At 51.0% G+C, this 15733-nt stretch overlaps 1 protein-coding gene across 15 annotated transcripts in view; it reads right to left on the reverse strand.

Annotated features, from left to right (window-relative positions):
- The window catches only part of CTBP2 (C-terminal binding protein 2), a 133266-nt gene that overhangs the window by 64375 nt on the left and 53158 nt on the right, over nt 1-15733 (reverse strand). For 2 of the 15 annotated variants that reach the window (XM_081267413.1, XM_081267423.1), the window contains exon 3: nt 14325-14404. The exons of the other annotated variants lie outside the window; for them this stretch is intronic. In XM_081267413.1, the coding sequence (XP_081123539.1) occupies nt 14325-14331 (7 nt within the window). In that variant the 5' untranslated portion in view covers nt 14332-14404. The remainder of the gene's footprint in view (nt 1-14324; nt 14405-15733) is intronic. 15 annotated transcript variants of the gene reach the window in all.

A 15733-nucleotide genomic window follows, 5' to 3' on the forward strand; every position in this document is an offset into this window, starting at 1 on the left:
ATCTAAACGCTCACTTCCTGTAGTGGACTGGCCGTGGCAGGGGAGGGTGGGGAGGCAAGGCCTCTGCCCCATGTCCAGCACCTCATGCCTCATTTTAGAGAGGAAAAAAAGACCGCGGCTCTCGCTTGGCACGAAGCCCTTACACAGAGGAACTCACCCCTAAGGGTAAGTTAAATAAAAATAAAATGTGTGTCAGGCACCGCTGCCACCAAAACACAGCTATTGTAGTGGGAAACAGGCTGGCGATTGTGCGGAACTATGTAAGTGTGTGCACAGAAAGGGGAGCCACGTTGGAGGCGTGGGCCATGAGATGCAGGGTGCGATCACATTCCCTGCGTTCCCAGCATGAGTTGGTGAGGAAGGCCCGGGCGGAAGTCTCTGTGAGGACAGGGAGGCACCTGCGGGGCGTGAGGACGGTGCGGGGGTGGTGGTTCCCTGTCTGTACTCTTAGCATGATGGATAGGCCTGGAGACAGGGAGGAAGGGCCAGCTCCAAGGGCCCCGGGCTCAGGGGAAGGGCCAAGGACCAGCTCCAAGCTCCCTGGGCTCAGATGGCAGCTTGGCCCATCGCCTTCACCTGCCCTGGCAGCCAACACTGATGGGTGTGTTTAATTTTCTGAAGGGAACAAAGATTTAAGCTGGATCCAATAGCACCTTCTGGAAATACTTGGGACTTCCACCAAATGGGCTCTGTGGCAGACAAAGAGGAACGTGACCAGGAAACTGGAAACCCAGGTTGGCTGGTGACATCACGGTGAGGAGCTACGGGGGCGACACGGCAGAGGCCCAGCCCGCAGTGTTCCACACTGCCCATGGCCCTCACTGTTTCACCCGAACTCACCTCCATGTGTTTCGTCCTAACGGGGCCACCAGCTGGAATCTGTCCTGCAAGCCTAGCACTTGGTATCACAATTATCTTGGATTATGGCTTCAAGAGCCAAGTCTGACCTTGGGTTCAAGGTCACATCCCTAGGCGGGTGATCAAAGGGCAGGGGTGGCCACTCTGAGGCCATATGTCCCCAACCCACATAAGAAAACTTGTTCTGATCTTGTCACTCCAGTTTCTCTAAGACCCCAAGCAGAACCCTCCTCATGGAAGGCCACGGGCTTGGGTACCCAAATCAACAATCCAGGAGACTTCAGGATTTATTTTCTAGGAGACAAGAGGTCCCAAATATTACCAAGACCGTTTTGTCTGTAGTCCTCTAGATACACGGTCTTAGTGTCAGTTATTGTGCATGTATTCAGCTGAGCCCAACCTACCCCATCCTCAACGTCACTCCGTCACTCAGAACTACCTGCCCTATAGCCACCAAGACTCTTATACTGCCACGGCTTTTCTCAACGTGTGCTGGCCAGTCTCAGAACAGTGTTCCAAGTTCCTAGCCAAAGTGCTGCTCCCACCTGCTGGGAGGTCACAGCAGGTCCAGCTGTGAGAACAACTGCCCAGGCAAGGGACAACTCAAGGTCGTGCCTGCAGGGGGTCCGACCACCTTTGGGGCAGTTGACTCCCAAGTCTTCAGCTGACCCTGACCCCAATGATAGAGTTCCTTTCTCCTGCTCGGTCTTCTTGTTCCTGATCATGCACAGAGTGCTCCATCAACCCAAAACATGGGAAAAGCAGCCCAGGCTCTCTAGACCTTGATGAGCTGAGGATTCTCCAGCCTCCACAGGGACCTTCTGGGAGCCAGCAACAAACACATCACCCGCTCTGTGGGCAGGGCCCTGGCTTGCTGTCGCACAGTGAGCAGATGACTTGGGAGGCAGAACCGTCCACAGCCGCTGAAGCAGAGGCTGCCCACACTCACCAGCAGCACAGGGCCCCAGGGAAGGGTGGAGGGGGAATCCGAGGACATCTGCACTGATCTGCCTGGGCGACCTCCCTCCAGACTTGAACCCCAGTCCCCTGGTCTTAGGGATGCCATGCCCTGGGGTTCTCTTTACAGGGACCGAGATATACAAACAGTGGATCCATTTCAATAAGATATGAAGAAACGAGAAAAGATCATTTTGAAACAGGCTGTTATATATAGAAAATTAAATCAAGTGCCTTGGATGTAAACACCAGGGTGGATCATGCACCAGAGTGCCATTAATTATTAACTGTCCTGAAATGTCCCAATACGGACTAAATGGCCTATTCCCAGAGCAAAATGTATTCTCATTGACAAAAGGAGACCAAAATATTTGTCATGGTTGCTAATTTGAATAGAATGGGTTCCAAAATTAGAAAGTGGCTACTTCAATGTTGAGCATCTTGACAAGGCTTTTTGCAGTTGGAACAGGGAGACCAACAGGCTGTCTCCCCAAGCACTCCGTGCAGTGGGCCTTACTACCAGCCTCCCCTTTTGATTTTGAAGAATTTTAAAGCCAAGCCACACTCCCTCCATTACTGGTAACCATGCTAAACGGTTCCAATACCGCACCTGAGCATTTGCAGCGATCCTGTCAAATAAAATCTTCCTCCAAGTTAACTCTGCTCTATATTTATGCATTAATATCACAGCTTACTGCAAAGCGCACAAATCATTCTAACAGAGTGTAAATTTAACTACCATGAAGGCATTTTATACTCTGCTTAACTTCACTAAGGGGCCCATATTTTTTGGAGCAGATAAATCAGGTTTCCATATAACTCTACTTAAGGGAACAGAAGTCAAAACTTATAAAGAGAAATATGCCCTGTGTCCCTGGAATACAGAGCAAATAAACATATCTGCACCCCAGCCAAGAGTCTACTTTTGTCATCTGTCACTCTTACCAAGCATAGAGCACCCACTGGAATACCTGGCCCAGGGAAGGTGGAAGGGCGGGAGGGGTTGTCACCTTCCTCCCAAGTCCGGTCCCTGTCCTCTTGCTATTCTGCAATGATGAGGACTGACCACTGTTGCCCTGAGAACATCTTCCCCACATCATGAGGAGCCGACATCTGTACCATCTTGAATGTCATCGATAGAAACATGATCTCCTCTGGATCTTTCCTAAAGGGAACTCATGCCCTGATGTCACAAGGTCCCCAGATGCACACAAGTGAAAAGAAAAAAAAGGGGGGGGGGGCAAAAGAGATCCATCCATACCCACAGCAGCTGAAGTCATAAATTATTACTGAATAAGGGAACCTTAGCCACGGCCCATCTGGAAGGGCCAGACGGGGCCTCACACTGTGCCCTGAAGGTCGACAGAGGGAGGGCCCCAGGCCTGAGAAGCCGTGGTCCTAGCCTCTGAATCCAGTGTAGGACGCTCCCAGGTTCACAGCACATAACCCCAAACATGTTGCATGCACCAGTGAGGAGCCCTGGCCACTGCCTCCCGCATCCCACAACCAGACACCCAAGACCTGTGCAGGGTGGACAACAGCCACACCTCCTCAGTTTCTGGGGAAGAGAAAAGTCAAAGACAAGATAAAAAGACACATGAAAATGTGGCCCACTCAAAGGGCCCGACTGGCCAGTTCAGAAGCAACCCGAGTGAGCTTCAAAACCATGGCAGGACCGGCTATGACAATGGGATGAAGGAGGAAGCTGGGGCTGTGGATAAGCACGCTCGGAAGTAGGGATCACGATGAATGCCAACAGCTTAGCAAAGGCGCCAGCAGATCACACTACCAATCATCAGGCTCAACAGAGGGAGGGTGAAGATCACAGGGCTCGATCCCCAGGCTTGTTAATTACAAAGAGAAAGAGAAAAACATCAGCCTTACAGCGAGAACAGACAGGCCACCATAGCCATGTGATCAGAATCAGCTGGCCAGTAAGGAGAGAAACTGGGCAAGTCTTAATCCGTCTCCCCAGGTGGCTCAGGGTGGCTGAAGCCTGGTCAACTGCCCTCCTTTCTGGCCAGCATGTGTTACAGGCCTGAATGACCACATGGCTCCCAAACTCATGTTCATGACAGCTCACTGACGTCCTGTTTAGATTCATCCCTCTGGAAAAGACAGGGAACTATCAGTAGCTTCCCCCCAAAACCTTGTTCTTCTGATAACTAACCCCGACTTTCCATTCTAATCAATCCTTATAAAAATTTAACATGCCTCTAGCCTCAGGTAACATTTATTTTTAGCTAATTTTGACGGTTCCCAGTGACTAGCCTGTGGTGGGCACACCAGTCCTTCGGCAGGCAGGCTGTTAACCATGATCACTCTGCTGTGATCAGTTGTCCATGGACACGTGACCAAGGGCCTTTGGTATTACCATCTACTTAGAAAATTCAGCTCCAAAGTCACAGCTCCAGGAAGGTGTTTCCCAGAGTGCACCTAGAGAGTTAGGAATCCCCTTTCTCCAAGCCAGCCCGAGGACCCCCTCTTGCCAGTGTCCCCAGACTGTTAGGAGGGCCAGCAGGGTATGGACCCCCAGCTCATCAATGCATCCCACCGGTTAGTGCTGAACACCTGCTGGACTTAATACAACCAGGTTAATATTTACCTTAAGGTTCCAAGTATACGTCTGACATGGAAATCGAACATAAGACCACCAGATCCTGCCCACGTCCTCTACACACTTTCCAAAGCTGGAAGTCAGAGCCAATTGCTTGGAAAAAGGTCTTTGGATTTTACTTCTGAATGCAACCAACAAGTCTTCCCACTATGTTGTAGGGAAGCAACTCCTGAGAACACTCGGGGTCCACCCCCCAGGCTCCACAGGAAAACCCCCAGGTCAGGGAGCTGCATGCCCAGCACTGGGCATGTCAAGGATGCACAGTGACCAGACTACCAACCATATGGTACATAAGCTCCCTGATCCGGGGACTTGGGTAAGGACGCAACCTGCAACATGGTTTCCTCGTCTGCAAAAGAGGAAAAAAATGCCACATTTGGAGACTACGAACCTAACCACCCACAGCTAGGCCGGAAGATAATCCAAGCTGCCTGAACAGGACCCAGGACCCAGGACCCACTGGCTGCTGCTTCTAAATGCATTTCTTCTCCACAGGCTGTGAACATGTACCAGCCCACAGCTCCAAGGCCACCACTGCAGGGTACCTCAGTAACACAGGGCAGGAGCCGCCGGGGAGCTTGGCCCAGTCATCCTTCTATTTCAGGCCCTCGGCAGCCACATGGAAAGGTGACTGATGAGTAAGAGTCTGACTCAGAGGGAGGCGCTCTGCAGGCTGCTCTTGCCAATCTGGGAGGGGCTATCTGCTAAGTGGAGGCCTTATGTCCAGTAGCAGGGTACCCCAGCCCTCCTTTCTGGGAAAGGAACACTGGGAGCTACCTCCATCAAAACCACAACTTCTTGGGCCAGAGGGGTTCTCAGAAGCACTCTCTCTTCCTGCCCAGCCTTTGTTCCCTGCAGAAGGGTGAGTGCGGCGTCCACAAACCAGATCTGGACCCCACCCAGAAAGCAACAGTAACCTACCCACTGGTGCTCTTTCCCACCAAGGCCCCTTTAGATCGCCCAATTTGGCCCCCGGGGATGAAGAACTCGCCACCTGTTACTGCCCGTTTTGACACCCAGCCGTGAGTTCTGGCTTCACCCCATTATCGAACCTTTGCCCAAGTGTATTTCCCTTGAACATTCCCCAGGCTCCATGCAAACAAAGCCCTCTCCTTAGCAACAGTGCACTGGGCACAACCCAAAGATGACCCAAACTGGAGCTGCTCCAGCAGCCGGGGTGTTGGCCATGACCAATGACATGGTGGCCAAAATCACCTTCATCCCTCCCGTCTCCACCCATTCCCGAGCTGAGACAACAGTCCATCAGCAGGAAGAGAGACAGATTGCAAACAGCTGCTGAGTCCTGAGATCAAGAGTTTTATTTTAGTGGCTACAGGGAAAAGTCAGGAAAAGCCGCCAACATCTTCACTAACAGCATAATTGTATCAGAGAAGACACCCTCCTCCAAGACTCCCGTGCTGCCCTGACGGCAGTTTAATCAGCGGAGGAAAGATGGTGAAGACAGTCATGAGGCAGGATTCCGTCTCCTTCCCATGCACACGTCTGACTCTCTTTAATGACAATGAAAGAAAGCTACACAGCCATATGGCGAGGGGAGCTACCCCGGGTGCGGCCGTTACATAAAGCGTTTAGCAGAGGATTTAGCTGCTGTAAAGATCCCATTAACCAGAGACGGTTTCCATCTCCGACTCTAGGCAGAGCTGGTAGTTTTACTTCCGAGATCAGGGCAAAGAGTCTCCCTCAGCAGGTACTCAGGGAGCCCTGGCACTCTGGCCTGACCTGGGTGACACCACTCTAGGGTGCCACCTAGTCCTGTTTCCCGCCAGCCACCCACCAGCTCCCCCATGGTGATCTCCTGAGTGTATATTTTTACCCTTTCCTACATCACTTCCAGGCACACCAGGGCTGGGAGGTGTCTGACGAAATCACACAGCCCTTGCAATCCTGTGGGGGTGGGGATGACTTGGTGGGTGAGGTCGGGATTCTGAATGCCAGCTGACCTGCCCTGAATTCCCCCCACCCCTGAAGGGCCCCAGCCCCAGGCTGCTGCTCCCTGCCTGGGAGCTCTGCAGACAGGCCCACCTCTGCCCAGGGGCGCTCCATCCCCTGACCCTCCTGCAGCTGGCTGCCTCCTGCTCCTCCAATCTGTGTCCTCCAGAGGCCTGCGCCAACGCTCCCACCAGATCTAAGACTTGATGTCCTGGTCTGAATGTTTGGGTCCCTTCAGATTTCTATTGATATCCTGACATTAGGAGGTGGGCTTCTGGGCATCAACTAGGGGATAAAGGCAAACTCAGGATGGGATGAGTCATTATAGGAGAGTCCCTGGGAGCTCCTCTGCCCCTCTACCATCTATCTGCACTACACCAAGAAAGTACTCTCTATGAACCAGAAAGGGGACCTTCACCAGCCACCAGATCTGCTGGCTTACTGATCTTGAACTTTCTGGCTTAGAGAACAGTGAGGAAATCAAGTCCTGGTCTTTATCAGCCAATGGTATATGGTAGATCTTTCTAGCAGATAAAGACAATGGATCTTCCCCTGGAGAGGTAAGGCCAGCTCACAGAAAGCCCCCTGCAGGGGGATGCCCGACCTCTAGGACATGGCTCAGTGAGAGCTGGTCCACTGCCGTCTGCTGAATCTGGACATCCCTAGCATGCAAACACACTTTCTGAATGAAAGTCTATGGACGGCAACAGGCAGCCCCCATTCCTCAGCCCTGCAGAGATAAGTCTGGGCAAGTACTGAGTAAGAATGGAAGCACCTGTGAGGGCCAGTGGTCACCAGGCTCCTCGGCGCAGGTGTAAGATGATACCCCATGGCGATAGGACACCCACAGTGACAGGGTGTCCGACTAGGCCCACAGCTGCTTGCCTCGACATCAGGAGCCTTCTCATTCCAGTGGACACACCCCACCCACAGGTCTCAGCCTCTCTGAAACTCATTTTCTACTTAACAAGTGAGAGCCCCCATTTAGGAATGTGCCAGACAACTAGAGTGTGCCTGAATACACGAGATCTTCATACTTCAATGCAGACTGCTCAACACGCAGACCCCTCGGGCGAGGCCCGGTGGCCTGCCATGCAATTCAGCAGCACCCAGATGGTCCACCTCAATGGTGGACAACTTGCATGTGCTCAAAGTTTTTCAGATTTAAATGAAATGCACCTCCTCATCTCCCAGCCCTGCTCAGCCCTGCCTCCTTCACAGGACAACACTGAGGACAGGTGTTTTCTTCTCTGGGCTCAAAGTCCACAGGTCCCTGAGATGCCATCCCCGCCCTCCATTCTACTTCCTCCAGGGAGTTCTTCAGGGGTCCAGGTGCTGTTGATGCCTGGCCCTAGAACCTGACCGGCATTCTGGCCACTGAGGACACATCCAGGAATTTCCTGGGCCCAAGATACCTTGGCTCCTGGAGCCACCAAGAGTTGCAGGAGGGCTGGGGATGTGGCTCAAGCGGTAGCGCGTTCACCTGGCATGCGTGCGACCTGGGTTCGATCCTCAGCACCACATACAAACACAGATGTTGTGTCTGCTGAAAACTAAAAAAATAAATATTAAAATTCTCTGTCTCTCTCTTAAAAAAAAAAAAAGAGTTGCAGGAGTGGAACAGAAATCCAGTCCTTGAAACCCATCAAGAGAAGTGCAACCAGCACTTGCCGTTTGACGGGTGCAGCCGGGTCGGCAGTCAGCAGGAACAGAAGAACCAAGAGAAAGGAAAGGGGAAAGGGAGTTGGTGAGGGGCAGGGCCTGTGCTGGGCAGGACAGTGGCCACAGCGCAGGAAGAACAACTCAGGAATGCCAGCACACAGCGGGAGTGCCCCACATGAGGTGGCTGCTGTGCAACTTAGATTGGCCTTCGATTCTGGCTGTCACCATGCAAAGATGGCCAGACACAGATGGTGCTGCCGTGTGCAGTCTACTGCTCAGCACTTTGGGGCTCACCACATGGACTGGCCTCTGAGCTGTATGGGATGAGTCAACACCACCTCTGGAAATTACTTCGTGTTTCCAGCTGCTAGGAGCTGGCAGCCCTGCCCAAGGCCTCACAACACAGAGTTACTTAAAAACACAAAGGGGGCAAGGCAACCTCCATGATCTCCACCGCCTGCTGCTGTGGAAGCCCACAAACGTGCGCCACGGGGAGGCCCAATTGGGAGGGAGGGAAATGCCAGCCTGAGCCCTGCCCACCCTCCCCCAGAATCCGATTCTCAGAAGCCAAGTGGGGAAGCATCAAAGCCACCCTTTCACCTGCCTGGCCCATCCTGCTGGGCCTCGGGCTTCAGCACTGCTCAGACAGAGTCAGTAGCGGAGACGCGGAAGCTGTATTCTCCCATCTCCTGGAGCTTCCAGAGGAATGCAGCAGCTTCAAAGCACATGGAGACCTACACAGAGTCTTCCTGTGTCTGATCATGTGCCGCCAAACACTCCTTTTACTTTAACACATGTGCTCTTGACAACACGTTTTAGATGAGAATAAAAATCGCTTTTTCACAAGAGGATTGAAAAGGAAAGCAGGAACCGTTGGTGGGAATTTGTTTTTAAACATCTGGAGATTTCCAAACTATCAGAGGTTCACAGGAAAACTTCAAATCAGAACAAAAATGCCTGAGAGAATCAGGGAAATTATCCTGCACGGTTGACCGGCTCTACTGAGGGCTACACTTTGGAAGTAAGGCTCTAGCCCATGGAGACAGAGGACAGTTAACCCAGGGCTATTAAAATGATGACTGTCAACCCAGAGCTTCACTTGCACCCCAAGTATGTCAAGCAGGCCATGGAGGACCTGTGCTCTATCTAGGCACAGCTCGGAGGGGTACCCAGAGCCAGCACTGCTCAAGAGACAAAACCTCCAGAGCAGCCCACACGCCCTCAGAGTCCCTGTACACCCTGACGTACAGCAGGCTAAATCCATGTCTGTTCAACAGAAGACACCACTACTTAGGGTCTGGCTGCTCAGCAAACCCATGACTGGGACCAATGGCAAGAGGATGATCCTCTTGTCCTCTGCTGGCTCCATGCTCACCAGGCCCGCCCCTGAAGTCACCCATCCTCCCTGGAAACACTCCTGCCTGGGCACTTCCTCTTGGGCTGGGCTACAGCTTTGGGTTCTGCTGGTGGGACTCCCAGGGGCAAAGCAGCCTCAGGAATGAGCCACCCAAGGGGCGGCTCCAATGCCATCAACCTTGACAGCTGATCATAATCCAACTGATCACAATCCCACCCAAAGGGCTGTAGATACCATCTCCCCAAGTGGGCAGGCAGGAAGCACAGCCAAAGGGACTTTCCTTCAAAAAGAGAATTGTGAGAGGGAGCCGACTCTGATAGTTAAGGCTGTTATCAAAGACAGTTCAGGGCAAAGCATCTGGGTTAGGCATGTGGAAAGAATTATATCTTTACATGTTATTTCTCAGGGGAAGACAGTAACAATGTATGAGGATGTGCCTGGCATGTGTGAGGTGCTGGGTTTGATCCTCAGCACCACACTTAAAAAACACCCCTCAATTTGGAACACTTCACTGTGCCCTGCAGCTTGGGGTGGGGACATCCCTGGGGCGCATAAGAAAAGAGAATTCTCATGAAGAATTCCAATGATCAAGCATCCTTTCCAGTCCTGTTGGCTGCCCCCAAGAACATGCTCACCACCTCTGTGTATGACACAACCAACTCGGCGGGCCCTGTTTGGGGTAGTTTCCACATTAGAAGGCACAGTGGTTGAGATGCTTGTACAACACACGTCCTGAACAAAGCCAAATACCTAAACAGGAGAGCAGACTGTTTCCCGCATGTGGATGTATTATAGATGGGCTTGCTGGTCACCCAGGCTGCCCCGCCCCCTTCCTTCTTTCAGACGCAGCTGGGTGGGAATTCACTGACCTAATATCACTGGACAGATAATTCCTTGCCTTGGGGAAAGACTGGCAAAGCCCATGGCATCTGCCATTTCCAATCTATGCTTTGGAACAGTGACTTGGGGCCTGTGCCAAGTGGGGGCAGGGCAGCACCGGAGGCCTCAACAGGGCTGCGGGTGAAACCTTGACAATCCAGCTCCAGCCTCCTTGGGAGTCCCTGCTCTGCATGGGAGAGCCAGGCATTTGATCCAGCTAAATCATCTCAAAGCCTGCTCTGGAGAAAATAATTGAATTAAAGAGTTGCCATAAAAACCATCCAGTGGGGAGCAAGGAGACGCGCAGGACGTTGTCTCCCCAAGATGGTGAGGAAAAACGTAATATGATGTGGTTCAAAGGACAGATGGGACTTTCCTAATTGTTCCCAGATTCCTAGCAGCAGGAGGGGTAACTAAACTGTTTCAATTAAAAGTTAGAGGAACAGGGGAAGGCAGGCGAAATTTTGCCGGGTACTGATGAGACTCTGGGATGCATTGTCCCAACTTCAGATGGTGAGTGGCAATGGCACATGAGTGGTGAACCCACCCCAACATGTCACCATGTCAAGGTGACAAATCTGTCAAATGCACTGGCGGGAGAATAAGCGGCCAAGCACCAGGCGCTAGCAACTGTTTCGGGGCAGGGCGCCTCTGTCTCACAGGAGGATCCCTCCACCAGGCCTGCTCCTGCACAGGAGGGTTGGAAAGGGGACAAAGTCAGGTGCAGTGGCATTCGCCTGTGATCCCAGTGATGTGGGAGGCCAAGGCAGGGTCACCAGTTCAAAGCCAGCCTAGGCAAAGTCCCACCTCAACATCCAAATAAACTGGTGTAGCCCATTGGTAGAGCACCCTTGGGTTCCATCCCCAGGACCGAGAAACAGATAAAAAGGAAACGTGCTAGCAAAGCCAGGAGGCAGCTGGCTGTGGTGCAAGGGTGATGGACACACGCCAGAAGGCCCAGACAGGCCCCAATGGGGGTTTGAGGCCATTTCCATGGGCATTGAGTAGACTCCAACATGGAGAATGGACTTCCAGGCAGTTCAAGCCAATGGTCAGGGTTGCAGGAGACTCACACATCCACCCCTGGAGCCAGTGGTTCTCAGGCAGGGGACAGCTCCCACCCCGGGACACCAGGCAATGGCTGGAGATGGTTTAAATTGCACTCTGCAGTGAGGAGGGACAGTGTTCCTAGAATGTGGGTGCCAGAGGCTCCAGTTCCCATGTCCAGGGACTACTGGGCCCAAAACAGTAACAGTACCAAAGCTGAGGAACGGTGGCTGGCAGGAATCATGATCGCAGCCTCTGAAGTTTCAAAGGAAACAAAAATGCTAAGGAATAATGGCTGGGTGTCACTGATGCGAAGGTGGCTGATGAAAGGGACAATGGGAGATGGTGACAAAAGGCATTCTCAAGCACAGAAGAGCAAAGAAGAAAAACAAGAATGCGCTCCTGTCACCTGGAACAGGAAGGTGGTGTCACAGGCCCGACCCAGCCCTCAGCTCACTCCAAGTTCATGCCTCCCGTCCACGTCACCCCGCAGGGAGGAAAAACTTGACACACGCCTACACATAGATCTCACAGAAAAAAAGTTGTCGTCGTCCCTAGCTGACAGAGGTGAACAGAGACACTGAAGCATTGAAGGCCCCAGAAACCCAAGACCAACGAGCCGACTCTCACTGCTGATGGTTCTTATCTACCAGCCCCATCTCCAGAGTAGCTACAGCAGTCAGATGGTTCAGCCAGGGGTGCAGGGGTGCAGAAGTAACAGCAAGGGACCCATTGGCCAGGGGCTCTTCTTCCCACGCAGATGAGGTGGGTTTGTGTAATCCCACCCATCTTCACCAAAGCCCCAGGGATATGGCTCTAACGGAGCGCTTTCTGCCATTCCCGCAGTGTTCTATCATGTCCCGGCTTTGAGGAACAGGTGTGTTCAGGTGCACACAGACACAGGGCCTGCGAACAAGGAGGAGCAGGTGCTGAGCTCTACAGACAAGACAGATTCCATAGGAAATAGATTCCTCCCCCATCTACCACAGGGAGGCTCCAGGATCAGGCTGTCCATGATCCCAATCAGGAGTAACAATGCCTCATCTGGGCCCAGCGGCCATTGACCAGGGGCTTGAGAGTCCTTGCATCCGCCAGGAAGTCTGGCCAGGTCTTCTAGGACACAGTCCTTCTAGGAAGCCCCGGGAACAGGGGGCTGGGTTCAATTTCTTTCTCTGCTTTTATTGGTCTGTTTCAGTGCTGGGGATCAAACCCAGGGCCTCACACGTGCTGGGTAAGTACCCACCACAAACAACAGAAAACACATACATGGTTTAAGCAATGGGATCACATTTACCACCACTACTAAACTAGGGAATACCCCCAGCACCCCACCAGCCTAGTACTCTGCCACCAGAGTTAATGCTTCCTTCTTTTCCTTTCTCTGAAAGTAGGACAAGAGAAGACTCTGAACTCAGTGTCACAGCTGTCCTGTGGGGGAAAGCCCTGCGTGTCATAAGAAAGTGGCAAAAAACCAAAATTGCTAAATAAAACACAGTCCTGGCGATAAAATCCTAGCACGAATTGAGACTGAAGCCTCTGGAATTGAACACTGACCGATCGATGCTTCCTAGTCCCAGCTCAGCAACGGGGACAACAGATCTACAAGCCCAAACCCATGGCCCACCACAGCCCAGTAAAAGACAAAAGCTCGCAGCCTTGAGATTGCAGGTGGAGCCCAGAGGGTGAGTTCCCTACACCCCACTCTCCTGATGAATCCCCTCTCCTAAGACAGAGGATGAACATGTTTAAGTATTTAAAAAGAAGAAGAAGAAAGCAAACTCAGTCCCTGAGCTTGGAAAAACCAAGTCTGGCTAGCACGAACCATCTCCAGGTTTGTTTAGTGAAATTAACTAGCGGTTTAACGGGGGGAGTCTGATATACAAGAGTGCCCCAATTTCTTCAGAGAAATTAACATTTCAATCCTGTTTTTATCTAGAAGTCATTAAACTGTGCAACATGAATTATTGGAAGTGGAGTAGCGAATTAACTCTATTCATCAACTAAGTCCAAACACTTTAGAGTGCATCGGTAATGAAAAAATAGCTCTACAATTCTATCTCTTCTCATTAAAGTAAACCAGTTTTCCCCTCTCTCAGTATATAAAACTGTCTTCTCTTCATATAATTTATATTACCATAAGCCGGCTCACATTCTAAACTATTACACGCCTCCAATTAATTTTTGCAGCTTTTGCCTGAAAATTTAATGAGATAGTAGAGTATGAACCTGCTGACTTCAGATTACGTGCGCGCCCCCAATATTCATGTTGGCATAATAAAATAATCTGATCTGGACCTGATGAGAGCATCTCCCATTGCCAGAGCGGTGAAGGTAATGTGTAAACCAGGTCTGCGAGTTTTACTCTTTTAAATCCAATTACAAAATTTACTGGCCTCAAATTAAACTGCTCCTACTCATCAACCTGGGAGAAAAGAAAGACGTGGCCCAGTCTAATTACTGCCCAACACCACTTCCATAAACATTCCAGTGAGTGGTTAAGACGAATGACTATTTGTGCAAGTCCGTAGTTCTCTACCATGGAAGCAGAGGCCAGCCGCTCGGGCAGTGTGGGTAAGAGGAGCCCTTCGCTCTGTTCAGCAAGTTCCCTGGGGTATGTATACCGTGGGCAGGGTCCTAATCAACTCCTGTGTCCCAGGTGTGTAAGAAGGTGTAGCTGTTTTGTGTAATACCTATTTATATGTACAGGTGTGCACACATATTTGAGCATGTGCAGGACTGTGTCTGTGGGTTCTGAGCAGGTGCATGTGTGCAGATGTGTGCAGGAGTTTGCACTTGGTGCTTGACGTGCGCCGGAGGAATTTAGGCAGAAATGCATAGGTCAGAGGCACTGGTGACTGGTGTCTCATCAGGCCTTCTTATTACTAACTTTTGGCCAAAAAGATTATAAAAAATTATAAACAAAGGTGTTCTACAGGTATAGGTAGAGAAAAACTAGCAACCAACGTGTGGTCGTACGCATCCAATCCCATATCTCACCCAACATCCAGGCTTTGGGTGGAGGGGATCACGTGGGCATGCAGCCCAAACCCAGTTCCATTTAAATCCCACCTCAGCTCCTGCCAAATGCCAAGAAGTCAATGAGCCTTCCTTATCCATTAAGTTAACAGGAATAAAAGAAAACCTAGCCTTGCAGGGCTGTCCCCCCATACACGAGGCGGGAGGCCTTGTTTAGTAGCGCTCAACACACTCAGTTCACAAGGCTTCCTTTCCGATGTCAGCGGCTAGACTGCTTTGGGCTTCTTCAACTCTGCTTTCCTGGTCAGGGATGGCCAGGGACATGAGCCCTGATCCCCGACCCTCAGCTTTCCCCAGGCTTGCTGGGCTGCAGCAGCCCAGCCATCCTCTGGAAGATACTCCTTTTTAAAAGGGCAGGTTCCTCACCCTCAACACGAAAAGGAGCCCTCATAAAGAGACCTCTTACGGATGTGTAAGAAGGCCAACCACAAAGGTACTCTGCTACCAGGGGAGGTGGCAGAAAGATCCCTAGGACTGCCCAGGTCCATAGTCACTGTTGCAATCTGTCACTCAGGTGGGCCAGGGTGGGGTGGGCACCCAACCAGGATTGGTCAAGCTGGGCTCTTCCCAGAACCAACAGTCCTAGCACACTCGAACCAGATGCATCTGAAATACAGATGCCACACTGTCTCAGGCCCATTCCTACAGGACCCCAAATTCCACAGGGCAACCCCCCCCCCATGTGTGCAACAGCAGATCTCTCACCAAGATCACACAAAAATGCTATGAGCCTTCCTGTGCTGAAGAATGGAAGCTATTAACTGTGTTACTGGCATGCACAGATGTTGTCTATTTCTAAAAATTCCCAAATAGATCAATTAGCATATTATAAAGAATTTACTTCCATTCTCCCTTGACAGATCATAAAAGCCCAAACATAACACTCAGTTTGAAACTGACAAGTGTATATAGCAGGAGGTTCTGTATGAACTGCAGACAACAGCAAAAGAAAATGGTATTTATCATGATTAGACACCTAATTAATTCTAAGAGTAGAATGTCAAAAGCTATATATACATTTCTTTAGTAACCGAAGTTCAACATCAAACAGTCACTTCTGCTCTGCAAAGGGAAGTCCTAACATTTTCCAAACATCTGTACCTAGCAATAAGGGCTATTCCGCCCGCTTTCTTGGTAAGTTAGACAGTAGAAGCAGGGGGTGGTCTAGGGTAAGTAAATAAGTACTCGCGCAAAAAAAAAAAAAAGGCAATACATTTTAAAATTAAACCAGCTTAAATACCACAACATACTTAAACAGGGCTCTAGGATACTCGCCCATCCCCTACCGTGGCAATTAACTCAATTTAAATTAAGAATTCTTGAGCTTCCACCATGTGAAAATTCTGGAGGCCTTTTGTGTTTGTTCGATT

The sequence above is a fragment of the Spermophilus citellus genome (genome assembly GCF_964194105.1).
Source record: "Spermophilus citellus genome assembly, chromosome: 15".
Taxonomy (NCBI): domain Eukaryota; kingdom Metazoa; phylum Chordata; class Mammalia; order Rodentia; family Sciuridae; genus Spermophilus; species Spermophilus citellus.